This window comes from Triturus cristatus, chromosome 3_1 (genome assembly GCF_964204655.1).
Source record: "Triturus cristatus chromosome 3_1, aTriCri1.1, whole genome shotgun sequence".
In the NCBI taxonomy this organism is placed as follows: domain Eukaryota; kingdom Metazoa; phylum Chordata; class Amphibia; order Caudata; family Salamandridae; genus Triturus; species Triturus cristatus.
In genome coordinates this window covers 1,120,392,418-1,120,420,107 of record NC_140583.1, presented here as the reverse complement: position 1 = coordinate 1,120,420,107, position 27,690 = coordinate 1,120,392,418, and the positions used below count along the sequence as shown (strand labels likewise).

At 41.0% G+C, this 27,690-nt stretch overlaps 1 protein-coding gene across 1 annotated transcript in view; it reads right to left on the bottom strand.

Annotated features, from left to right (window-relative positions):
- LOC146861608 (contactin-associated protein-like 5) overlaps positions 1–27,690 on the bottom strand; it is a 1,183,739-nt gene that overhangs the window by 623,556 nt on the left and 532,493 nt on the right. The window contains exon 7 of the mRNA XM_085646457.1: positions 17,937–18,080. Coding sequence (XP_085502583.1) covers positions 17,937–18,080 — 144 coding nt within the window. The remainder of the gene's footprint in view (positions 1–17,936; positions 18,081–27,690) is intronic.

Below are 27,690 nucleotides of genomic sequence, written 5' to 3'. Positions count from 1 at the left end.
CTTTGGAACAACGGATCAATAATCTTAAAGTAAGGCAGAGTCAACTTTTGAGTGTAGTAACTTGGGATCTGTTCTGAAATATAAATTCCTTGAGAGATACTATTTTTCAATTGTCCCTTTCCCTAGATAACAATAACCTACCTGAGAAATAATCATTTATGTTTATCCTCAAAAGCAACCTTTCTCCTTTTATTACTAATCTATTTAACCCTAAACTACGCTTAGAATTTCTTAAACTTTGTCTTGGATATAATCCAGTTTTTTCAAGACAAGCGTTTTACATAGAGAGTTTGGGAAAGAAACGGTGTTTGTTTATGTTTTATAAAAATCAGATATGCTATATATGTTACGTTTCTATTTACTATCCCATGTATGTACCTGCATGTAAAACATTTTTTGAGTCAGTATTACTTAAATACTATGTGATGGAAAGACATAATCGCTTTTTTTGTGTGGATATGCACGATTGTTGATGTTGTCTGGTTTTTAAGAACAATAAATATAGTTTAATTGCTTGATTGCTATTCTATCTATGTTAAAGCTTTTTTTAATGCTGGATTTGAAATGTATATTGTCATCTACATTATCTTTTTATACTTTGTACTGTTATCTTGTTATGTTTTATTGACTAATGTCTCAATAAACTTATATTTATTACAACTGCTGCATGAGAAACACACACTACCTCACACCTCTTTCAGCCTAAATGGGTCTCATCAGTTAGGCCTAGATGCCACAACATTTAGGCAAACATCTCCTTCTTAGGGAGACTCACATCAGCAGTACAAAAAGTGACAGAAGGAATGCTTCAGTTAATGTAATTCACTTGTAATTACTCCGAGCCCCATTCCATTGTTTTTAGCTTGTCTGTGCTCCTACATTGGCTCTCTCCATCGAACAATATCCCTTACTCCTGGTCATGCTTATGCATATTTACAATTCTCTCTTATGCCCTCATTAAATATCTCTGTTGGAGGTTCTAAAGTATTGGCACAGTAGGAAGATTGCTCGTATGAAGTCTCTTGAGGCTGTCCCCCACCAATGTGACCTTAACATATGGGTGTGGGTAAGACACAGTACAAGCCTCTGAAACCAGGCATTTGAACTTAATCTGGCCACCAAATCTTTAATCCACCTGGGAATTGGCCCATGATGGTTAATTGTTAGCCATAACATGCAAAAGCACAACGTACCTTTGAGCAGGCCTTGGGGAAATACCTGATATCACTGCAGAATTGTTCGAAGGAACAGAACCCTGAGGCACAGATAAAAGTATTTTGTGGCTAGGATAAATGTGCACTGGTACTTCTATGGGTCCAGGTATGTAGGTCACCAGTAAGCCAATTACCTGTCAGAGTTCAGGAAGGGAACAAACCTTTACCCAAATGTGTAGTGTCCAAAAGGGACACATGAGAGGGGACAGATTATAGGCAGCGGGCTAGTGCATACTAATTTCTTAAAATGACAGAGTGCTAAGGGAACAAAGCAAGGCTAGGCCTAAAGCACCATGGCTTGAGCAGCAACATGTCAATGTGAGAGACTGGCATTAGGAGGGGGCACATTGAGTGGCAGTCACCCTACGGTTAGTGAAGTTCAGTGCACTTGAGCGCATAAAGAAAACAATATTACCAATGACTTGGCAAAAAAGTAAAGCAGTAGCTTTGGGAGATAGCACAATGACTAGGGTTGTGGAAGCCAAAGTGTATAGCAAGAGTATAATAATAATACCACATGAGACACTCAAAAATATATATATTTAAAAATATAATTACGTTATCAACATAGTCATAGATGGTGGTGACCGGGCAGACACACCTTACTAATTCTATATTAAAGTATGAAGTACAATAAAATAAAAGAAGTGTTTCAGAGTTATATTTTTAAAGGAACGTTTCAGGCACGAAAATTCCTATATGTGAAATGTTTCTCGTGGGATGTTTACTTTATCTGCAAAATAGAGGAGACAAATGGCATACCATAAACAATGTTAGACCTTAAAAAGGTGCTTAGTTTTCCTTAGAACAGAAAGCCACCAGACCATTGTCTGTAAGGAGGAACCATGACCAAACTTGGTGGCAACTTTTGAGAGAATGTATAGATCATGTGGTGCCAGTATGGAGGTTGTATGAGACCTCTATCTTCTCCCACAAATGTATCTGATCAGTGCAGTCAATTGGATGGCTTTATGTTTAATCCATCTGAATTTATTCAAAATTAGGGTGAACTGATATGCTCCTTGGTCCAAGCCTGATCCACAAATTTGAGACATGCACCATAACATGATTGGATTGTTTTCCTTTGGCCTGAATTTATTAAACAATTGTGCGTTTATGGTGAAGGCCAAATGTGATATGGAATGCAACTCCAAACTGGACTCTGCGTCATGGAGGAGCACATCATGTGCACCTACCTTTCTGAGCATGTCTACTGTCAGCTCATTCTGCTACAGAGAACTGACAGTGGTGGTAGGGAAATGTATAGTTGATCCTTTTTAAAGTTGTCTTCCAGTCTCCTGTAACTGAATAATTTGCTCCATTCTTGTGGGGTATGTCTGTTGTAAGTACGTTTACCATGCTATGTGTTTTAGGGTGAGCTTAGGGCACGGGAGCAGTACTTAACTGCTGCAGCCCAGAAATCCATTTTCGGATCGCATGTGTATGAGTGGTACAAAGGGTGGAGGTTGGCGGGGTCTGCTAGACAGTAATGGTAATTGCAGGGCTCTGTCACAGTATTCATGAGGTCAATCGAAAAGGAGGATGTGGATTATGGAGGACAAATGGCCTCTTTCAAGAGTAGGGACTGTCCTTGCCCTTTCCTGGTCCATTTATCCCTGGAGGTGTTATCTCCCAACAACTTGAAAAATAACAGAGTGAGGAAGCCTCACCCTCTTTTGTACATTTGTTTAGGATTTCCTTGACAGGGAGTTCCGAGCCCCACCCATCCTTCCAGCAGACAATAGGGGACAAAGACTGCGGCTCAACTAGGTTGGAAAGATAGGCTAAAAACTGATTGATATTGGTCCCAGAGCAAGGTTCACTAAATATATTATTTTTGTCTTTGAACTAGCTATACGTAGAAACCACCCTATCATAGTGCCAGGATTTCTCATTGACCAGTGTCAGGATACTACACCAGTGGAAACGAAACAAGCATTGGCATAGCCAATAGGTCTCACCTTTGGGACCTTATAAGTGTTTAGTTATCCAGGACAATATCCTTGGTGCAACAACATCAAGTGTTGCATGGCTTAACTCTTATAAGTTCCCAAAGCTGAGACCTATTGGCTATGCCAATGCTTGTTATATGATGACATCATCAGCCAAGTTCATCTGAAATGATTTCCAGGGATGTCATCGTTATTTTCACTTGTGGTTTCGAACACTGAAAAATGTGACCTCTTCTTGGTCAGAGGATGCTGGTAAATGTTAAACTGCAATGTTCCTGCAGTCGGAAAGGGAACGTTTTAAGTGTAGAGCTGTGATGGGTGCAGGATGGGGGCGGGGCCCGAAGGCGGATAACAGGGAGGAATGTCTTAGACCGGAAATAAACAGTGCCCATCCCGCTGAATGTAGAAAGCTGGAGAAATGAAACTCAAGGAGAGACGCAGGGAGAAAAAACGAAACTGGGGGGGGGGGTGGGTGAGGTTACAGGATTAGAGAGAGCGATGCATTAGGGTAGAGAAAGAAACTGAGCAGGAGCTGGGGGTAGAAAATGTAAAAAAACTGAAAGGCAGGGAGGGGGCTGTTTTTATGTTTGCTTCACACCAATGAACTAAGAAGTATAATAACCAGTGAATCCTTACCATCAGACCTCAGCCTGGACACACAATACTCAGTCCGGACAGAGACCAAGCAAAAACAAGACAAGCCCGGAAGTGGTGCATGCAGTGAGGTCTTGAACCCACCCAGGATGAAGGATTTCTAAACAACAAAAACACGTGATAATAACGTAATACACTGCACCCATACACACGCAAACCTTCAAGCAGTCAGAGAGAAACACAAGAATATTAACCTTGGAAAGTTATGTTTCCTCATAGTTCAGGAAGTCAAAGGCATGACTCAGTTTAGGCCTCACTTAATGCAGTCCTCCTAAATGCCATTCATTTCTTGAGCATTTTGTTATCCAAAATACTAACGTGTTCCTAAGCGCTGTGATTTGTAGTAGTCATACAGAATAGTGCTCCAAGTGCTTTATAACTAGCTCAGATACTAAGTAGAAAAGTCATGCGTCCCTGCACTTTTGGCGCTTTTTGGTGCTTTTATCAGGTTGAGAACGTGCTCCATGCCCGTGTTTAGTCAGAATGCAGTGAATCACAAGTGCCCTCCATGCGCGTGTCAGCAAAACATAAATAATCACAATGGTGCTCCTTGCGCTTGCTTACATAAACAGAGCACAGTTATTATGATGCAGCTCCATGCGCGTTTGACCCAAAATACAGGTAATTACATTTGCGCTCCGTGCACGGTATACTTACCGTTCGGGATAAGTATGTGTGATAGATACACGCTCCTAGCGCGTTTGCCGAAGCGCGAGCACCTCGCATTGAAAGAGGAGGCAGCAGGGGGAGGTGAGAGAGGAGGGGGCCTGCGCCTGTTTCCCTTGCGGGAGCGAGCAGGAACCATCTGTTAATTACAAGCAGATGGTTTCAAAGCTTGCTCCGGCAAGGAAATCCCCAAACGTGTACGCATTGCCATTGAAAGCAATGCAACGCGTACATGTTTTCGGCCAAAAAAAACAAGTCTATTACAAGAGGCTCCCTCCTATGCACGCGTTGCATAGGCGAGACCTAAAAAGACCCTTAAACTTTGTGGTTGTGTTGCAGGCTGCAATCTCCCCTTACCATATTCGGGAACAGTAACCTTGAAGTTCTGCATCCTAACAGTAGTACCTGCCTTAAAACCACCTGGAACACAGGAGCCAACTGATTGCTAGAGAGGAGTACTGAAAGTATACCTGCATGAAGGAAATGCTGCTTTGAAGCCAGAGCCTCATGGCACTGTGCAGGAAGAACTCAACATTGACACGCTGTAGCCAAGGAAACAATCTCATCGGTGTAATGACCATGGTCCCTCTGTAGAGTGTACCATTGCTGTCCTTGTAGGATGCCACCATGACCTCCACAGCTCAAGATCAGAAGATGGCCAGGCAGTGATGAAAAGTGAATACAGAAAACAGACTCAAAGAAGAAATACCTGTGATAGCTTGGTTCAATGCAAAAGCGCAACCATGTTCAGCAAATTCAGTTGCGCCTGTGATGGCCTGGAGCTAAAAGAAATTGTGGCTACACAAACAAGCAGTGGATCTTCATAGACCCTCAAAAAGATCACCACTTTATTTGATTGCGTCTGAGTTTGAGTTAGCTCCAGACAAACATCCGGCAATAAAGTAGTCCATTACCAAATATGTGGGATTGCAGGCTCTACCGTTGTGTGCCCATACAACCACGCTTCTTCAGGACCCAAGGCTGGTGCTCCCACACAACAACAGCATTGGAGGATGGTGCTAGCATCAGAAGAACCAATGCGGAGTCAGTGCTCCAGCTTCTAGAGCACTGTGTGCAAATACACACACTAGTGGAACGAGTGCCTCTGCCGTCGATGGCCCACAGGACCATTTAATCTTTCAGTTACACAAACCATGTGCTGTCAAATTTGTTGAGACAGTAATAACTTTTAGGAGCCATTGCAGTAACTACATAGGTAGCCAAGGAACAGCTAGAGTTCAATAAACGTTTTTACTGGTGTGCATACTGCCTTGAAAAAGTTAAAAGAGATTTTATTCCCCAACCTTGACATAAGTGGGGTGTGCGTTGTCACTCTATTGAACATTCAAAGATAGAAGACAGACTTTCACCAGAAAGGAGGATAATAACTTATAAGTATCATGGAATACAATCTATACTTTCAAGGACACACTTTGCAGTGAGATATCTCTGTTCCAAATACCCTATAGAATGTACAAAAGATATTACATATGTATGTATACAAACATGGGTGACATGAGTATGATATTTTAAGTACCATCCAAGTTTTAAGCAAATGCACCCAGAAGAGGAGAATAAGACATGGCTGAATGAGAGTAAATCGGACACGATGCTTTATGTGCATCAGAATACAATTATGCTTTGAAAAATGTATATATTTAGGTTAACCCATGAAGCATTAAGCAGACTCGTACAGTTCCAGAAAATCATTCCAATTAGCATTATGTTTTTTCAGGTTTATCTGTATCTGTTTCTGGTTGATCTAACGTATTAATATCGAATGAGACAGAGTGCATTTCCATAACCAAATGAAATACGTATAGAAGGTCCTCAATCTATGGGCATGTAAAAACAGCCTGCAGAGCAATCAATCAAACAAACCACACACATGCGCCTCGAGTAAAAATATCAATGTCTGGCTTTAGAAAATAGACACGCAGTGCACCGTCAACTAATTGGCAGCAGGTTTTCTCTCAACTCGGCGCTCTGAACAAATATGCTCGACGACCTCTCTCTGCTAGTCATGCCTGATCTGATCGGGTTCACAGAATCCCACGACTGTTGTCAGCCTATCAGAGCTTCGATAATTGGCCGGGACTGATTCCATCTCGTACGACAATGGCGTCTAAGAGCAGCTGGAACGACGTTTGAGCGAGGTCATGCTCTTCGCTCTGAACCTTTGGATTAAAAATAAATACAATGTCCCTGGAAGCAGAAATAATTGCTTAACGTGGTGCAGTGTATTCCATAAGGTGAACCGTCATCTTTGTCCGCGATTGAAAGGATTACATGGATCGTTGATTGGCCTTTGCTTCTCTGTTTCTTTTTCTTACCTCAGCCTCAAAGTCACCAACCGATGTTTTATAAGGAGTTAGGTGTCTGCTGCGAGTGGTGTTACTATGCGAAACATTAAATTACGTAAAACACAGCTCTGTAACTAACTGTGCAACTTCCTGGGGTGCGAATGATTGGACTCTTATTAACTAGTCTTAGTTTTTTTAAATTTAATATAAGAAATCATGCAGGGTATCTGTTCTTGAAAGAAACATTTATGTTTATGTCCTGTAAGCAAAATTCAGGTGTGTGAGAGTTTAATTTGCAAACTATTACACACGTTCAATAGAGCCATACAGCATTGCAGTACGTAAGGTCAGTTATAATATATAGGATAAATATAGCTGTGGATAGTCTTAAGGGCAGACTTTTCAACAGTATAGTTTGATTCTCTATTTCATCCTTTTAATGTCGAGTTTAAGGTTGCGTTCAGATTCTCTGGAGAAAGAAATCACAGAGCTCACGCCCCCCCAAAGGGAGATAACTGAATGAAGGCTAAGGGGCAGATTTACAAGCCCATTGAGACACTTTTGCGCCGCTCTTGTGTCACCTTTGTGATGCAGCGGCAGCGTAAACAACGCGGCCAATTTACAATGTGACACTCTAGGGAGATGCCTTTACGTTGTAAAGCCCTGAATCACATTATACCTGCGTCGAGTATAATGTATGCAGGGTGGGCGTTCCCACATAGGAAAGCTTAGTAAAAGTGGTGTAGTGAAATCTAAAAGATTTCACTGCACCACTTCTGGACGCCACTACATCAAAACCTTATGCCTGCTTGAAGCAGGCATAGGGAGTGACGCAGTGCAATAAGTATAGGCCTCCCCATGCATTGCTGGAGTTGCGTCGTGCTTGCGACATGACTCCAGCAATGCGTGACTTCTGGGCCAACAGATATGCTTGCTCCATGCTGCGCCATATTGTAAATACAGTGCATCTATGGTGCCGCCAGGGTGTCGCAGGCTGGCGCAGGGAAACTGACATATCTCTACAGATGAGTCAGTTTCATGTAAATCTGCTCCAAAATATCTGTTTTATAGCTCACTCCACAACACAGTTGTCGCAAGGTGCACTGCCACGTATAACTTCCTGGACAAAATGTGAAGATAAAAAAAAAATGGGTGGAGTCTGGTCTCAAAGTTTGGCCTAAAACTTAAAGGAACATGAGGCGTGCTCACATTTATTAAATAAAGTAAAGATACTGGCAAATTCAATTTGACTCAATACTTATAGTTTTGGATAATTTTCACACAAATTAAGAATATTTGGCAAAAATGAGTGCATTTCGCAACAAGATAAAAATGTGTCCAACAATGTCAAACTATAAAACCATCTGCAGTTGGCACCTTGTTTATTGTGCTTAAAATAAATCCAACTGTTGCTGTATTGAATAGAGAACAGAGACTGTGCCTTCATAAAGCGGCTTAAGGCATTACGATACGGCATTAAGGTACGAGTGCACGAAATACAACAGCGCACCGTAGAAAAGTGTGGGGGCTCGTGGAAGGGAGAAGCAGCTGTTTGGCAATGTAACACACAGTGAACTCGCCCATGTGCCACGTGCTGGGCATCTCATCGATGATAACCACGGTCACAGACATCCCACAGCACCAACGACCAGCCTTTGTACACATCCTGTGTGAATGCAGCGTGGTTTTCACTTCTATGCTCGTTCAGTGGTGTGATGTTGGCGGGTTGTGTGACTTGTGCTCCTTGTTGGTGTGTTTCATTTAGGCCATTGTTTGTCTATACTTGTGCTGTACTTAATTGTGCATATGTACCATTCTGCCCATCTTCCCCATCTCCCCACTCCCTGCTTCCTCCTCTTCCTGGTGTTGTTGTGTCTATAATTTTGTTGCTCCACACATAAACACATGTAAAGAACAAATTAGAATAGTTCCTTGATTCTTTTAGGTTTTAAAACTTCTCTCTATTGGTTTGTTTTTAATTTTCCATATAAACCGTTTTTTTAATATTCAACAGCACATAGAAGTCAGAATTGCAACGTATTCTATCAACACACTTTCTAGAACATTCTACAACACGTGCAGGTTAAAAGTTTATCCATTTTTTTAAACTTAACGATATTTTTTTGCAACATTTTGTCGAAAATGTAACGGCATGTGCAGGTTAAAAGTTCACGATTGTTTTAAGTTTGAACAGTGCCTTCCAAATGCAAGTAGGAGCTGTGGTTCAGTTGAGCAAATTTTATCCACATTGAAACTGCTTTTTCTTAACCAATCACAAAGATGCTTTTCCACAAAACGAATTTGCACCCCACCTTTAAAAATGAATGCTTTTCAACTCCCAATCACGTATTGTTTTGTATGGCAAAAAAAAGTACTTCCCCATCTTTAAACATATCTCTTATTCTACCAAGGAACTGCATGAGCTACAGACATCTTTCCATACCTTCCAACCATACCTTCAAAATGCTAGTGTGGATCGTAGGACATAGCTATATTTTCAGGTGCAAGTGGAATGCAAAACACAGACGTATTGACGTAGACCTAGGTTTACAAAATGTGGACATTAAATGGTTTACGCAGAGAAGACTGAAGTTGCACCAATTGCTACCTTTGGTTAAAACCTCTTTGCCTCTTCAACACCCTGACCTCATGATTGTGCATTGTGGTGGAAATGACCTAGGTACATTGACTGGGGTAGGTTTGGAAATGCTTATGAAGGACACCTTTGGACACCTTAGCTCAGCACCATGTGACTCTGAGCAATAGCTCACTTAACAGCTCACATAATTTCCACGTCGGCCTCGAGGGCCTTCAGACCCATAGGGGTGAGTAGTTTGAGCTTTACAAATACCGTATTGATTTGATACGCGCAAATTTACATTCACACTCCCCGTATAACACCCCCTAAGCACCATAAACAAGTTTCAATGTTCAAAACAAAAGTTCCTCCGAGTAGATATAACTACATGCTGACACTACTTGACAGATGTGGCACAGCGGCCAGAGCACATGACTTCACAGCATATGACACACAGTTTGGACTCACGCTTTCATCCGCGACTCCGGCAGCACCTCAGCTTAGCACCATGAGACTCTAGACAATACCTCACATATTTTCCGTACCCCAGGACTTTCAAACCAGTAGGAGTCAGTAGTTTGTCCTAGTAGGTATAAACACATGCTGACACTACTTCCACAGGTGTGCTGCAGCGGCCAGGGCACATGACTTCACACCATAAGACACACAGTTTAGGCTCACGCAATACCTCACTTAATTTCCGTACCCAGTACTTTCAGGCCGGTAGGTATGAGTAGTTCACTTCGCACCCCCTCTATAGCACACCCTAAATGCCCCACAGAGGTTACAGTGCTCCTACCCTCTTCTTTCGCAAATTTTTCGCCCTTTTCCCCCTTTGCTTTAACGGAATCACAAAATGGCGGCCAACACTTCCTCCTTCCATGATACTCTAGACAATACCTCACATATTTTCCGTACCCAGGACTTTCACACCACTACGGGTCAGTAGTTCATCCTAGTAGGTATAAACACATGCTGACACTACTTCCACAACTGTACTGCAGCGGCCAGGGCACATGACTTCACATCATAAGACACACAGTTTAGGCTCACGCTTTCATCCCCGACTCCAGCAGCAGCTCACCTTAGCAGCATCAGACTGCGCAATACCTCACTTAATTTCCGTACCCAGCACTTTCAGACCGGTAGGTATGAGTAGTTCGCTTCGCACCCCGTCTATAGCACACCCTAAACACCCTACAGAGGTTACAGTGCTCCTACCCTCCTCTTTCCCACATGTTTTGCTCTTTTTCCCCCTTACTCGCTTCAACGGAATCACAAAATGGCGGCCAACACTTCCTAGTTGCAAACACTCACAGCCAATCAGCAGCAAGCTTGTGCTCATAACGCCTCAGCCAATCAGATGGCATAATTCCCAAATACTGATATCTGTAAATTTCGATATTTCTCAAAAACTACTGATCAGATTTACACCAAATAAACAAAAGCATGCTTTCTAGACCAAGACCCTTCTCCCTGCAAAATTTGTGGTAATTCCATTCACCCGTTCGACCTGTAGCCTTGTCTAAAGTTTCCTATGGAGATTAACATTGAAACAACACATTTTGGGACCCCCCTTTTTTCTCGGCCCTCCCTTGACGAATCACCCCCAAACTTTCAACAAAGGAGCTGATCTCAACAAAGAATTAGTTTTGAAAATTTCACGAAGATTCATCATCAGCGCCAAAGTTATTGCGAATAGAATGTTGCCATTTTCCTATAGTAACTAGGTCCTAACTATAACTACCTACTGGCGACCGCCAGTAGGTAATATATATATACCTTAATATAAATTGCCATCTGTACGATAAATACACAATCTCAGACAATTGACATACTGTGACAAAAGACAGACACTTTCTTTTTATAAATCTTTTTATCAAATTATTCTTTGCGTGGTTTCATAGTGCACTGTGAAAACACTTGGAGGGATATTCCCAAGGACGTATCTCAGATTTATCTCCAACATAATGCATCAAAAGTGGAGATAGACCTAACACCCCATTCACAAGCTGGTGCAAACTGCAGACATCGCCAGTATTCCCGCGATAACTGCCCCAATATTTATCACCACTGCGGACACCACCAACTAACCCTAATGAGATGCAGAGTAGGCGTTCCCGTGCAAAAATACACGAAAAAACAACAACACTTTCACAACGAACTGCCAGATCTGCGAAGTGAACCAAAAACAGGCGATAAGCCACGGTAGCCACAGGTATTTAACACCTGCTTCAAGCAGGTGTAAAGATGGATGACTACCTGCAGTAGGCAACGGAGCCCCACACACAGCCACACCCGAAGAACAAACAACGCCATGGAGCTACTCACCATGCAGCTCGGAGCCTCAACAGTGCCACAACTTCCACCGCCACCACCCTCACAGACCTAACGCCTGAGGAAGTCATTGCCCACTACAGGCTCAAAAGCCATCCTCCGCATCATGACCCACATCGCCCACAGGCTGATGGTCTCAACACAGCAAAGAACCAACATCCCTCCGCAGACAAAGCTGCTGGCTCTGGTGCACCTGTTGGCCCCTGGTGCCTTCCAACCAACAACTGCCAGAGTCGGAGGGGTCTCACAGCCAGCACTATCAAAGTTCATCACACCTGTCCTGGATGCCATCCTCAGCTTCATACTCCAGTACCTTCACTTCCCCAACATTGCGCAGGAACAGCTGGAGACTAAGCAAGGCTTCTATGCCATAGCCCGATTCCCGGCCGTGTTGGGGGCAATAGACTGCACACATGTCCCACTTGTGCCCCCTGCGGATACTGCACACCACTACCGCAACAGATAGCATCAGCATTCCAACAATGTGCAGGCAATAGTGGACCACTGGGGACTCTTCACCAATGTCGTCCGCAACTACCCAGGCAGTGTGCATGATTCCTTCATCTTCCGACAGTCCATCATCAACCAGCGCTTCCAGGATGGCACATATGGAACGAACTGCTCTTTGGTAAGTGCACAATCAACACATCACACACCGCAAAGCCAACAACACACAACGCACAACTGTGGGAATGCACACGTGACCAAACGACATACAACATGTCAAACTACATGCCCACCTACCTGACATGACAGCACCACTCCATGGTCATCCTGGGCTACCCCTGCAACCAACACAGACATTTCATGGCAGCACAGCCACACATCAGCTCAACGTGTGGAGAAGCGGAATGCAGTCATGTGCGAGGATGTAAGTGACCCATGAGTGGGAATGTACACAATGAGAAGTGAGGCGTGGATGTGCAGGACAGACATTGGAATGCAAATAACTGATATGTCCATGCAGACCACAACTGTTGGTGACTGGAGAGTAGTGAGCAGTGGACGCAGACATGTCACCCCAGGCCGTGGGACAGATAGCGGAAGTGTTGCACGCTGCGTCCCCCCCTGTGTGCGTGAGCATAGTGGGATGGCCCTGTGTATGCCAGGGCTGCTCAGGAGTGTGGTGACAAACCCCGTTGCGCAGGGTGTGGTCCACTCCTGGGAATGCCAACGTCACTGACAGTGCAGCGCCGTGCAGCCTGCCACGAGGCCGACGCTGCGAGCAGCGGGACCTCTGACCCTGTGCGCCTGCTGCACCCCAGGACGCAGATGCACAGACCAGGCCTGCCCGCCGCAGCTCACCAGTGCCGCACTGCTCACCTGCCGACACTGTTGTATGTCAAAGAGGGCCCAACACGTGCTGGTGTGAGCACCAAGCCCCAGTCCTGCGACCTCTGCAGCCTCCGCAGACTATTGCTGTCCCCCCGATGCTGGTCCCATCACTTCTTTCTAATTTACATGCTCCACCGGCGTCCTCTTCGGCCCAGTAGGTCCCACATGTGGAACACTGTCCTGAGTCCTGAATGGCAGTGACCCCAAGTCAGTGGCAGCGGCCACAGCACAAGACTCCCTACAATCAGGCTTAATTCCATATCGCAGGCCTGCGACAAGTGGTGTCACTAACCCTGTGCAGCCTCTTTCAATAATTTCTCTCTAGTATATAATTGGGTAATGGGTCAATAAAAAATAGAGGTTGTTGATAATTATGATTTATGCTTTGGAATAACCTCCTATCTCCATCTGGTCCTTATTGGATTTATATAAGAAGGAAAGAGCTTACAAATATTTTTGGAACCTGAGCTTGTTTATTATCAGTGCAAATTTGCCTACTGGAGCGTGAACTGTCTAGCATTTACAAGCAAGCCCTCGCAAATAAATGTTTTGGGGTCACAAGCTCCTCCATGCGACAGCTTAATCTCTCCTCACAAATCTTGAATCAGGATCAGGTGATCAGGCTGGGCCCAGCTCCTCCCACCTATCTTGCCAGTGATGACCAATTCAGTCACACCTATGCTCCTCTTTGTGTGTGGCTGTCTAGGGGGAATACACACAGTCTAACTGTCAGCTATTCCCAGTCATGTGACCAAGAGAAAGGCTATAGGCACCAAATGGCTAAGTCAAGAAAATGTCAACTTTGGCAGCAGGAGAGCCACCTGACTTGAATGTGTGTTATTGAGGAAGGAAGTTTCGGAACACACTTCTGATGTAACTACCTCTACGATGAACACGCACAGAAACAGTCGGTCCACAAAATAGAAGGCACATTGCCAACCCGATTTATAAACCACAGTGCACCACCAAGGAGCATGACCATGTCCTAATAAAGCATACAACCAGCCTGGGGAAGAACTTTGTGAAAGCAGCAGGCCCAATGTGAAGGTCGAAACACATCGGTGTACTATAAAGTGGCCAGGGGCCAGAGGCTGCATCCTGTCTCCACACACAGGGCTGCATCCTCCTGCAGTTAATCTGAAGCCAGGTCAACAAAGGCAGAGGATCTGTGCACTTCAAAGGCATGCCTCTAGAAGCTTCTCCCCAATTCAACAGCACAACTGTGTATAAAAGAAGGGCCTCAGATGCCAACTTTTGCGTACTCCTCTTGACCTGTGGATACTCTGCCAGGAAGAAGAACTGCAGTGCTGCTACGAGAACTGCCACTCTAAAGGAAATGATGTTCTGCTGTGCTGATCTGCAACTTCATATTGACCTCAGGACCCCACGAGTGACTCCAAAGGCTAGTCTGCTGGCCTCCTGATCCGAGCCTCAGGGATATAAAAGGCTCCTCAACCAGATCCTGGACCCAGCTGCAACTAGTTCCTCTGAGGCCCTGGAGCCTTAGTTGTGGCTCGGAGGCTCATACATCAAGCTTTTGGGCTTCACAACCGCAAACGGGCCCATTCGGACAGAGCCTACTCCACTTGGAACAGGAATCAGCATGCGTCGCAGCTAGCCTGTTTATTCACACAGTAAGCATTGATCACCTGCCGGGGACCACTAATACGAAGCATCAGGCCTCCCATCCATGACACCTGGCCTGCTCTTTGCACCACTCTGTCCATCTCCTGCTATGTTCTCCTTGCCCCTTGCATCCCAGATCAATGTGAATGGGACTCTGGGCACAAAACCTGAGAAGGTAAATCTTCAGTGGGACTAACCTGGGTGTGTATCTGACCTGTGCTATATTGCTGTCATCCTGAACCTTTGAATTTAACCCGGTCCAGTGCGACCAGATAGCAGCAATTGCTGCTTTGTGCTTTTTTAGGCACTATTTTATACTTTTTTCTTTACAAATTCATAACACTGGTTCTGCTGAATAGATTTGTGTTATTTTGGTCTTGTTTTATCTATTAAATCCAGCTCTATTGTTGTAACTTGGTGTGGTGCTATCACTGTTTTATTGTTTTTAAATGTTGCACAAATACTTTACACATTGGTTCTAAGTCAATCCTGATTGCTCTATGCCAAGCTACCAGAGGATTGAGCACAGGCTTATTTGAGATTTGCTTGTGCTTTACCCTCACAGGGATTGCGTTTCCTGCTTAACCAGGGTTCACACCCTAGTTAACCAGTAACACAATTTTTCACAGTGTGAAATTTTAGTGTTTCACTCTTTAATTTGTTCTTTTAAAATCCTATTAGGACTACATTTGTATATTTTACCCCTGTTGAGGGTGTATATGAGTGTATCTGCCTTCCAAATCTTCCTTTATGCTCTTTTAATGTAGGTCTTCATGGCTGTTTATGTAAAGGGGAGTGGTGTGTTGTGTTTTGGTGTTTTCATGTTTCAGTAAATGAGGGAGGTGTGTTGTTTCATGTATTCTTGTATAGTCCCTGTTCCACTGCTCTGTTCTGCAGTGATCATTTTCAATATATAAGAGTAATAATAATGGACTGTTAGTACAGTGAAGTGTGACTTCTTAGGAGGAAGGTACTGAAGGTTTGTATTGGGCATGCATGCTTTCTTACTACCTGACTACGATTTCGCAAACCGTTTTTTGCCAGACTGTGTTCTGGATGCTTCAAGCCTAAGGGCATTTGTCGTAAACTCTCTAATATATTTCGAATGCATTGTTCAGTTTCTTTGGGAAGCTTTCTTGGACAAATTCAAGAAAAGATGTTACTTTTCGTGTCACATATTCCTGCATGTAACTGAAGAGTGTACCTCTTTTACTCATATCTGTTTACTTTCTTTAGTGTATTCATTGCCCATTTTGAGTAGTCTGAGTATTCATTGTTTAATTATTACTAAAATCATATACTATAGTGAGTGCTATTTCTTCCCCTTCATTGAAAACATGTTTTCCTTCATTTCAATTATCATCTTCTCTAGTTTATAAAAGCCATACATATCTTTAAGCATGAAAGATGCATTTGAGCATTCATTAACGGAAAACATCAATTTGAGCACACCTCTCAAAATGTCTTACTACATTCATTCACAGAAAGAGACATCTTCATCTTGACAGCATCCATAAAGCTATTCACACTATCATTATAATTCATTAAAACAGAACATACCAGTGGAGGCAGTATGTATTTTTTTTCTCATTCAATCCAAGGCACACAACCAACATGTGTATAATCATTTCTTGAGAAGAGGCAAAGAAACCTAGCTTCTTATTACTCCAAGGGGTACAAGACCAGGTGCCTCTCACACCAAGGGCAGTATCCTCATCAAATACTCAGCGTTCATCAAAATTCTTTAATTCAAACAGGCATATTTAAATACTGTTGACTTTAAAATGCTACTCAAATACTTCATGAGATTAAATAAGATTAAGGTTTTACACATACATTTTTTAAAAGCAAATACGGTAATTTCACATTCAATGATTTTTAAATACATTTTGAACCATTTTTCACAGATCTGGTAAATAAATTTGCCAACTCCTCACATAAAAAAACCCAGAAGAGCCATCCGAAGCACACCAAGTCACATATCAATATCAATATCTTTTTAATAGTTGGCTTCAGATCACCACCACTGAAGTTCACGTTTTGTCATCAAAGGCTTAGTTCAAAGGTATTCTCTCCTTTAAATTTAAACTTCACATGGCCATAGATAGCCTAGCTTGGTTGGGCTCTACAGAACTGTGATGATATGTTTGCAAAACAGATCCTTTCTAACACAAAAAGGCACAGGATATCATAATTCCTATTAAGGAGACCACGTACATTCATTGTCAGAACAGCCTTCTTCTTTCTGCCTTTCATCATGAAGATTAAACTCAATTCGTTTGCTACCACCATACTGAGACATGCATATTACACACCCTTTTAGTGTCATGGCCTTCACACTGTACATTCACCACTGCATTCAAATACCCACACTTTTTTACTATTATTAATTTCAGAGGATTCAGGGCCTGAGTCTAGGTTTTTGTCTGTGAAGAAAACAGCAAAAATGTGTTCATTTTCCATTTTACACCTAATACTTCTGAAAAGTCTGGTATTTATAAGCTAAAATATAGTTGAGCAAGGGCACTTCCCTTCTTGAACCTATACTTTCAGATAATTTCCAAGACGATCTGTAGAAGCTTGAACAGAATTCAGTCCTCCATATAAGATTGTAAAGTATTTAACTATTACTGTCTTTACAGTGACACAATCTGTATATTTATCTGGTCTGTTCGAATCTATTGCACAAAAATATAAAATTTCCTTTTTTTAAATCACATCAGTTGTTTACTACTAGTTCCTCAACTTACCAATGGCACACCTTGAGACTAATAATCTATGTACACTACAATTCAAATTTGTTATGAACTGATTTATAGGTTCAAATTCAGCACCTACTCCTTAGGATGCAAATTCAAACAAGTTCAAAGAAGATTAATTTGTCTCTGCCTAAAACAATAGTTAGTAGCTCAAGATGAACTTTGTGTTATGTTGCAGTGTTCCTTTTGAGTGTATATTTAGCTTCATATAAATTAGTTATATTCTTGGTTCTTTACAGAGTGGCTGCTCTGTTAGAAAGTCAAACAGGTTGCACCTCTAACAGATATTATAAGGCCAGATTTAGGGACCGTGGTTATTTCAACATGTGCCCTGTAGACAGTCATTTAGCATAGATTTCGGAGCTCCAGTGCTCAATGGAAAGTCTAATTTCATGAAGTATGGTTAGCTTTTATAAATATTTTAAATTCAAAGTGATATAATCAATGAGTTCTTTTTAACATATTTTAAGGACTTACGAATGTGGTCATTGAAAGTTTGCTTCTATTCCTACCTCTGAGTAGATCTGAGGCTTGCGTCTCTTCGCTAAGTCAATTATATTGATTCCATTGTAATACAGATTTTCAATACAGCCGTGGAAATTGTTCTTCTGAACAGCTCCTGGTTTTCCTCGCATAGGAATACCTCCAAAACTGAGCTTTGGGAAAGAAAAATGACAATTCTTAATTACAACATCACTTCTAAGGATTAGAATTAAATCATCAATATTTTGATAATTTCACAACCTTTATATAGTTACCAAATGTTAAAGCTGCTGTTTAAAAATATATTTTAAAATTCAGCCGATTTCAAAAGTCAGGTACATGACATTGATGTTAAATAAATAGATATGACGCACATGCAATGGGTCAATATTACTTTGAATCAGGGTTGAATTTAATAACACCAGTATATTAAGACAATGAATAGAAGCAATATGTATTTCATTAAATTTCATTTTATTAAATAGTGGACCTAGGCCTCAAAATAAACCAACACTATGATACATTAATGATCATATAAATTCAGTGTAAAATACAAACAAATTGAAACAGTTAAGATGTAACAATCCATGATTTTAATGTTACAAAAGAAAACATTTAAAATATCGAAAGGAGACCTATAAATAATTTAAACACAATATAACTGATTTGTGCATTTGGAGAATGTTTCAATTGTTTCAATTCATAATGTCTTGAGATATTAAAATTCACAATTTAAGTATATAAAAAGTAAATTCTGATAGCTCTCAAAGCAGGAAAAAGATGAGGTGCATTGAATATATTTTGGGAGCCTAATGTACATAAATTGTAGATTGCATAATCCGAAGGATAACCTCTCCATCTCTCCAACAACAAAGTAGGAGGAATATTACCTGTTCATAAGAGCAAAAGCAAGCATTTCACCCTGGGATTTTTTTTAAAATAAGAGGTATGATTGGATTTGTTCATAACTATTGTTAACAATTCGACTTTCATATATTTTCAGATTACCACAATATATGTCTCAGGAAGGACTTATCTTATTTACTTGAACCTGAAAATGACATAACTGTCTAGGGGTCCAAGAATTACGATAGTCCTGACTACTATTCAATACACATTTAAAATTACTGATCACCTGATCCTGATTCAAAATTTGTAAGCAGAGATTAAGCTGATGCATGGAGGAGCTTGTGACCCCAAAACATATATTTGTCATGGCTTGCATGTAAGTGCTACACAGTCCACGCTCCAGTCTCCAGAATTTGCACTGATATAGACGAACTCAGGCTCCCAAAAATGTTTGTAAGCTCTTTCCTTCTTATAAATCTAATAGTGCCAGATAGAGATAGGGGTTTATTCAGAAGCATAAATAGGTGTAGGATGTATCCTTGTTTTATAAATATGTAATAATGCTAATTAAAGTGCCTTTTCTCTATGGAGCTTTATAGGTTTTGAAGGGTACCAGTATGGACCTAGGCTTTTTTCCTTAAGTTAGCAACTTGCATCTTTTAAGAAAGGTTGCTGGAAAAAATCTGCCTAAATAGACACAATTATCAGCAACCTCTATTTCTTATTGACCCATTTCCCAATTATATGCAAGAGAGAAATAATGAACATTAATCTACGCAAATGAGACCTCAATTTAAGCCATAAAGTGGGTTGTCCAATAAACCAAACTGAATTGAAAAGTCAATAAAAGTTGTATATACAGCTTGGTGCTTTTCCTCGACATATGTGTCTAAAATAAATTGTAACACTGCAATATTGTTCTGTGCAGAATGATTAGCTTTTAAGCCTGACTACTCCATAGGACTTATATTCGCTGCTTGAGCCCATATTTTCACCTGTTCCAAAATTCCAGAGCATAGGTTTTCCCCACCACATCAAGTAGGGCAATATGTTTATAGTTTCCTAGAAATCTTTTACAAACCTTTTTGTGAAGCAGGATGATGAAACTCCCATTCCATGATTTCAAGATTAGACCAATGTTGTAATAATGCACAAATAATGGGCTCAATGTGTTGGCCATGATACAGCACTTCATTTTTACACAGCAATCAGAATCTCATCTGAACCCATGGTGGCAGGTGATCCCGCTATAGTTATATGGGAAACTATATGATCATAATCTGGAGGGGGAATATAGTCACATAACTGGTTGCTGAACTCAAGTGACCGAAAATCCACTTTCTTCATAAATAGCATATAAACTACCCAGACTTACACAACTATCAGCTTTACAGAGCATTTAAATTTTGTGTTGCTGCTTAGGACTGCAAAGGATGTAGAATTTTTTCCTTGTGTGGCATGTTATTGATTGTTACCCATTCAAATCCTACTGTCTTGCCTTCTGGGCTACACAAATTCGTATTGTTTACATATCCTCTGTGGAAAATTAGAAAATTGTTTTTGTGTCAGTTTCTGTATCTCCTTTGGCAATTTGACTTCCTCAGTGCCCCTTAGGGCATAACATGTTGGAGATTTCAATTTACTCTCATATGTTGCACTAGAGATGTAAGTGATTGATATGAAGTAACAGGGTCGCCAAAAGAGGAATCAAGTGATACAATATCGAAAGGTGCCATTAAGTAATAGAAGAGAGTAATTTTCCAAGGGCTCCAATGAAGGCTTGCATTCTTCTTTGATATCAATTAGGCCAGCAACTGTTGGCAGAGATCAGTCTATGTTTTTTTGGCATACAAAGGAATTACCAGTCAAAGAAAGGCTTGATCACTATGTAGAGTATGTATGACCTTTATTTAAGTAACAACATCATACATCGAATAGGTTATAATCATAAAATAAGTAACTGAAAAACCCTTGGGGCCATGCCTCTTTGCCTTCTCTGGTATATCAGGAGCCATTCTTCCATTTAAGATTATAGCGCCTGATTACTTAAGCCCCCCAAGAGAAGAATCCCACATTTGTCTGCTGTACAGTAACTTGGGAACTGAGACTCTGAGATATTCCAGCTTTTGTTAGAAACCTCGGCATGTAGGTCTCCAGTGATAATAAATCAGGTGGACTTTTCTCTATCAAGTGTTAAGTTTATGAACTCAAATATATTAAAAAGCATACTGTTGTTCTGCTGTCCCAGTAGTAAGTAACTGTTAAACAAAAAGTGAGGCGTAGCTTATTGATTACATGCTCATTGGAAAACCAGTCCTTAAACATTGAAGAAAATTATTGTGATATGAGATAATGTTAGCCTACCAATCAATATCAATCAAGAGGAGAATAGCAATGTTCCCTTTTGCATGACCAAGATTAGACTGAATGGCCAGGCTATGAAATGCATAATAGGATGTAACTGAAGAGTTAACAAAGGACCAGGTTCCTGGGAGATAGATGACAATTGCTTTGTGTCCCCTGAAATAGTCTATTTTTGATTCTCCTAGCTCAGCCATATTCTAGGATATCTGTGATAAATATAATTAAATCGAGTGAAGTTGATCATCTTAACATTTGGTACTGTTTTGTACCTCGGAGAGCCAAGTACATGATAGGTTAGTGTTCGGTTGTTGAGATACTGTATTTTGGTCCCAGGTTATTACTTTTCTTCCAACCCCTGAAAATTCCACCACAACTAAGCAAGCCTGTTTTTGAAGTGTCTGTGATCTTTCAAGAGAAATGCCAATTTCGAACTCAGGACCACAACATCAAGCAATTTCATTGCGTCTTTTCTCTACATGGAATTTTTGGGGGGATCGTTTAGGGGTAGTAAGTGCAATATAAATGTAGTTACAATACTTTACAATACAAGAACTGTTCTTTGTAAACAAAAATAATTCCCAAGGCAAATTGTGGCAGCAAGCAAAGACCAAAATTCCACTTTATTATGAGGTACACTGTTTTGCATGAGAAAGGAGACTTTTTCTATTTCAGCCGAAGATAAAGATTTCAAAAGTTGGCATGGGAGTACTAACTTCACAATTTTAGCTCTGTTTAGGGGGCCAGTTTTCCCTAAAATCAGAGAACAAAAATCAATAGTATAGAATGAATAAGACATATCATCTTTGTCATTTGTCTGACACACATTCTTCGTAGGAGAACATCAAATTTGGGAGAAGGGCAATGGAAATTCTAGATGCTACTACATTTAAAGACTCTGGCTAAAGGATTCAGACAGGCTCTGAAGAAGCATTGGTAAGAGATATTCCATATTGGAGCCGTTGATCCAACTAGATCCTCTCTCAGTATTGTCGCTAAATATTGCAGTAGCAAGTGTCTCAGGGTGAGGATGTTTACCAGCATCCTGGATAAACATGCATAGGTCTCCAGTATTGAACCTGATCTTTCTACTGCCTTTTTTTAAAAAGCCCATTTATTTGCTCTTCCAATTGTTTTTTTTATGTTGCTTCCTAGAGGTTTTCATTGATACATTTGGCTCAGAGGGTACTTTCCACTGACTGTTTTACTCTTTTAAAACCCTTATGGATTAGATGGCCCCTTTTGCTTTCCAATAAACATTGGAATCAGAGTGACTTTGTCTGCAGGTGGTGACCGGGAAGGGGATGTTGGTTTTCATGTAAAACCATCCGTAACTGTTACAGGCAGGTGTAAAGGTTTTGTAGAAAATAAATGCAGCAATTTCTTTGCAGTTTTATCTTCTTAGCATCCTTACCCATTGAGGGTTACCCCTCTTGGACTGCTATATTTTTCTCTCTTTTCCCCTTTTCTAACAAAGGGGATTACGATTGGCTTGAAAAACTAGAAAGTCAGATGAAGGGAAAGCTGCCCTCACATCATCATTTTTTTTTAAAGAGAACAGAATACCTGGTCAGAGTTGTGTTGTTTTTTTCCAATAATTTTACAATTGAATCTAGAATGCCCTGAAGGACATGAAGGGCTTTGAAAACATGAAGACAGTCTCTTGGAGGATGGATGCTATTATTTAAGAGCAGATCTGGGGTATTAGAAATATTCTCCACAAGAAGAGAACTACTTTCTAACAGAGCTAATGCTTATCTGGGGAAGGAGTATTTTCCAGTTCCTTTGGGGGCAACCATAGCTTCTTTCACTATACAATGCTGGTATTGATAATCTAGGTCTATATCCGGAAGAGTATAATCAAATAAGGTCTGATTGTAATGTAAATAATCTGCTCTCTTCTCATGCACTTCTCCTATTCTGCCCTGAACATCAGCCTTCACAGGTGTGGCGGAGGTTGAGGGAATAACCAACACAAGCTCCAGAAGGTTTGATGGAGTACTTTGCAAGCATCCATTAATACACATGTCAGTTGGCTCAACTAGAGCTGTACCCTCCTTTCCATCTCCGAAACATGAAAATAAAGATGGAATTTGTGGTAGATTAGTCAGTGTGTAAATATATGATGACTGTCTTAAAAACTGTTTAGAGAGTTACGGTCCCATTGACATGAAAGTTGGTTTCAAGACTGTTTCTGCTTCTTAGTTTTCGTAATAGTTATATTTAAAAATGTATTATTTCTCCTTACTTTTCTTTGAGGGGGGAGAGGCTGTGTCCTTACAGGACCTATGACTTGCAGAACCAGGGTAGATACAGAAATTAGCCCTGGAAGGTCATCAGCTAACCTCTCATTCTTGTTTTGGCCTGGGTATAACCACTTCTTGAGAGGAAAACTGTAAAACAAATTATAGAAGATTGAAATGAATCAGCATCATGTACTTCTCACAATAAAAGTTAGAGTTCCAAAGTGGAAAACGATATGCTCAGGAGAAAATCCTGCTTAAGCAGATCAAAATGTAGTGGTTATCCACTAATTGAAGGGGCATCCAGACCTCCCCTTCAGATGCACTCATGACACCAGCTTTGGCTTTCGCTTTGACTGCGGCTCGAATCAACCCCAGGGGATCCACAATCCCCATCAGAGGCCGCCTTCTCACAGATCATATATCCACAGTAACACCCTGGCCTTATCCTATACCTACCCTGCTCCTTCTCCTCCATGCCAGTCCCAAGCACTCAGTTCGGAACCTCCTCTGGCATGGTCTGACTAGATCTAGGGACAGCTGCATGAGGAGGAGAAGAGCCGAGACAAGCGCGACAAGAAGGAAGGGGAACTGCCGAAAGACCAGCAGGGCTCAAGCACGTTCTACTGCTTCTGTGACCATTCAGCTCACCTGCGGCATGCCAGGTACCATATGACATGATAGCACAAGCTTACTCACTGGGAGAGGCAATGTTTACTTGAGCTCTCTCATATGCTGCTTCAAATTCTGCATATGTTATCATCGCTGCTTCCCTATCATGATAGAGTCTCTGTAGGATAATTTGTTCAACTCTATGTATCTTCAGGTGTTCTAATTCTGATTTACATGAATATAGCATGTTACAATGCATGCTATTACATTGTGTACTATTACAATGCAGTCGTTAAAATGACCGCTTTTTTAGTAGGCAAAACCTTTACATCGCAAGTTATTACAACGACTTGCTGCAGGGGGCGTGCTGGACTTAGGAATAGTATTATTTACTATTCATACTTCAGTATACGCAACAGCAGGGAAGGTGTTGGATTTCATATCCAATACCTTAGTGCAAGTCATTCTAAGGACTTGCAATGTAAAGGTATTGCGTACGAACAATGCGGTTGTTGTAACAACAATGTTGTAAAAGCACTGCGTTGTAACAACAGCGTTGCAAACGCTGTTTCCTGATTTACACTGAGGTCTTTATAACCTGGAACTCTTGTCCTGCTGAATACTCCACAATGGTTCACAGATGGTCGAAATGCACATCTTTGACATGATGGAGAAGGAATGTGAGTTTTAAACTTTTATTGAAAGTGATTTCTTCAAAAGAATTTCAACCAACAAATTATTTATTAGATCACCTCTACTTTTCCATCCAAGGACTTTTACAAGATGTATCCTTGATCAGCATCTATGTTAAAGGAGTTTTACCCTCATTTGTGAGGGGGAGGGTTATGGGTCCCTATACGAATGCTACAACATATTATTTTTACAGAAATTGAAAATGATCACAGTGGTGGTGCATTATGAATCTTTCACCTAAATGATCACTTTAGTGCACAAGATGTAGTTTCTTGAGATAACTGCAACTGGTGGATTTGTTTGTATGTTTTACACAATATGTTTTAATTGAAATTTTCACCAAATTATAATGTCCATTTAATATTTGAATTTTTCAGTGAATTTTTAAGGGTTTTTTAAAACTTTAAAGTAAGATATATTTAAAATTCCTTACTATAATGTCAATTTCACCTTTGTTTATTTAATGACAATATATATATACACACACACGCACACACATTTATATATATACTACGCACACACATTTATATATATATATACTACACACACACATTTATGTATACACACACACACACATATATATATATATATATATATATATATATATATATATATATATATTCACTTAAAAAACCATAGGTTTCACACATGTTATAGTTAGCTGGACATTTCACTCGTAAAAAACCAATGAAATTCCCCCGTTATAGTTAGTGCAGGCAACTATAACTCACGCGACCGCAATCCTCTGCTGATGACGTCAGATATGACATCACTGTATTTAGACACTTATTTACCCATGTCTTCTTCCATTAATCTTTAGCTATACATATATTACAAATATTTATTATTCAGAAAGACACATATGTCATCAGTGATGTAATATCTGACGTCATCAGCAGAGGATTGCGGTCGCATGAGTTATAGTTGCCTGCACTAACTATAACGGGGGAATTTAATTGTTTTTTTACGAGTGAAATGTCCATCTAACTATAACATGTGTGAAACCTATGGTTTTTTAAGTGAATTTGCAAGGTTTTTTAAATGCTAATTCGTAACTATAACGTGTGTGAAACCTATGGTTTTTTCAGTAAAATTGTACGGTTTTTTAAATGCTAAGTTATGTATTTATTAAATGTTTTTTTTGTTTCAGGTTTTTCACCGTGCGCGCACCGTGCGCTTCGCTCACCGTGCGCGCGCTGTGGGTGCTCGGTGCGCTTCACGCACCGAGCACCCACGGTACGCAGTGCGTAACGTGCGCGCACCCCGCGATTTGTTTAAAAAAAAAATTGGTTTTTTCTCCCTTGGGGGTCCTGCTGTGACCCCCTGACCAAGGCTAGGGGGTCAGGAACTGTCCACCCTGCCCCCTTTTCACGTTCTCCACCTTTGTTTTTCACCCCCTCAGACTGCGAGAGACAAAATGGCGGCCGACATTTCCTGGTTTTGACCGATTCGAATGCTTACCGACATCTAACAACCAATCAGAATTGCGCTCGCGCACGGCAGGGTGCGCGCACCGTGCGCGCACGGTGCACGCGTATAGATATTTATATGCTTTTAAATGCTATTTTCTCAGGAAATACTGAACAGATTTACACCAGGTTATAGTTATAACCTGGTGTAACTAGGTTGTAACTATAACTATCTACTGGCGACCGCCAGTATATATATATATAATATATTTATATATATATATTATCTACTGGCGGTCGCCAGTAGATAGTTATAGTTAGGATCGTGTTTCCATAGGAAATCTGAAAATTCTATTTTGAATACCTTTGGCGCCGGTTGACGAATCCTCGCAAATTTTTCAAAACTAATGGGGCGCTCCGCTCAGCTCCCACCCTGAAAGTCTCGGGGTGATTCGTCAAGCGGGGGCCGAGAAAAAAGGGAGGTCCCAAAACGCGTTTTCCCCATGCATTTTCCCATAGGACCTTTAGTCGAAGGTACAGCCCGAACGGCTGAACAGAATTACTTGAAATTTGGCAAACAGGTAGTCCTCAGGTCAGGGAAGTGCCTTTTGCATATCTGGAGTCAATCTGTTCAGTATTCAGTATTTCCTGAGAAAATTGCATTTAAAAGCATATAAATATCTAAAGCTGCGCACTGTGCGCGCACAGTGCGCGCACCCTAACGTGTGCGAGCGTAATTCTGATTGGTTGTTACATGTCAGTCAACGTTCAAATCGGTCGAAATCAGGAAGTGTCGGCCGCCATTTTGTTTGTTTTGGGTGCGAGAGTGAAAAAGAGAGGTGGCGAACGTGAAAAGGGGGAAGGGTAGAGAGTTCCTGACCCCCTAGCCTTTGAAGGGTGAAAAAACATTTACATTTTTTTTTTTTTAAATCGCGAGGTGCACACACGGTGTGCGCATGGTGAAAAAACTTAAAACAAATAAATAAATAATACATACATAACTTAGCATTTAAAAAACCATACAAATTCACTTAAAAAACCATAGGTTTCACACACGTTATAGTTAGGAATTAGCATTTAAAAAACCTTGCAAATTCACTAAAAAAAACATAGTTTTCACACATGTTATAGTTAGGTAGACATTTCACTCGTAAAAAACCAATGAAATTCCCCCGTTATAGTTAGTTCAGATAACTATAACTCGTGCGACTGCCACTCTATCACAAGGATGATGTCATCAGTGATGTCATGAGTGATGCCACTGACCATGTCATAAGTGATGTAATATGTGATGTCATGAGCAGTGGATTGCGGGCGCTCGAGTTATAGTTATCTGAACTAACTATAATGGGGGAATTTTATTGGTTTTTTACGAGTGAAATGTCTACCTAACTATAACATGTGTGAAACCTATGGTTTTTTAAGTGAATATATATATATATATATATATATCAGGCTCACTGGGGATGTCCAACATGCAAGCCGCACTCGGACACAGGACAGCCTTCCCCAAACCAGCTTTATTAACGGTACAAACAGCCACTCTTTCCAGACAGCATCAGACCGCTGCCCTGACGCGTTTCGAGTTCTCCTCTTCTTCAAAGGGTGGGGCAGTC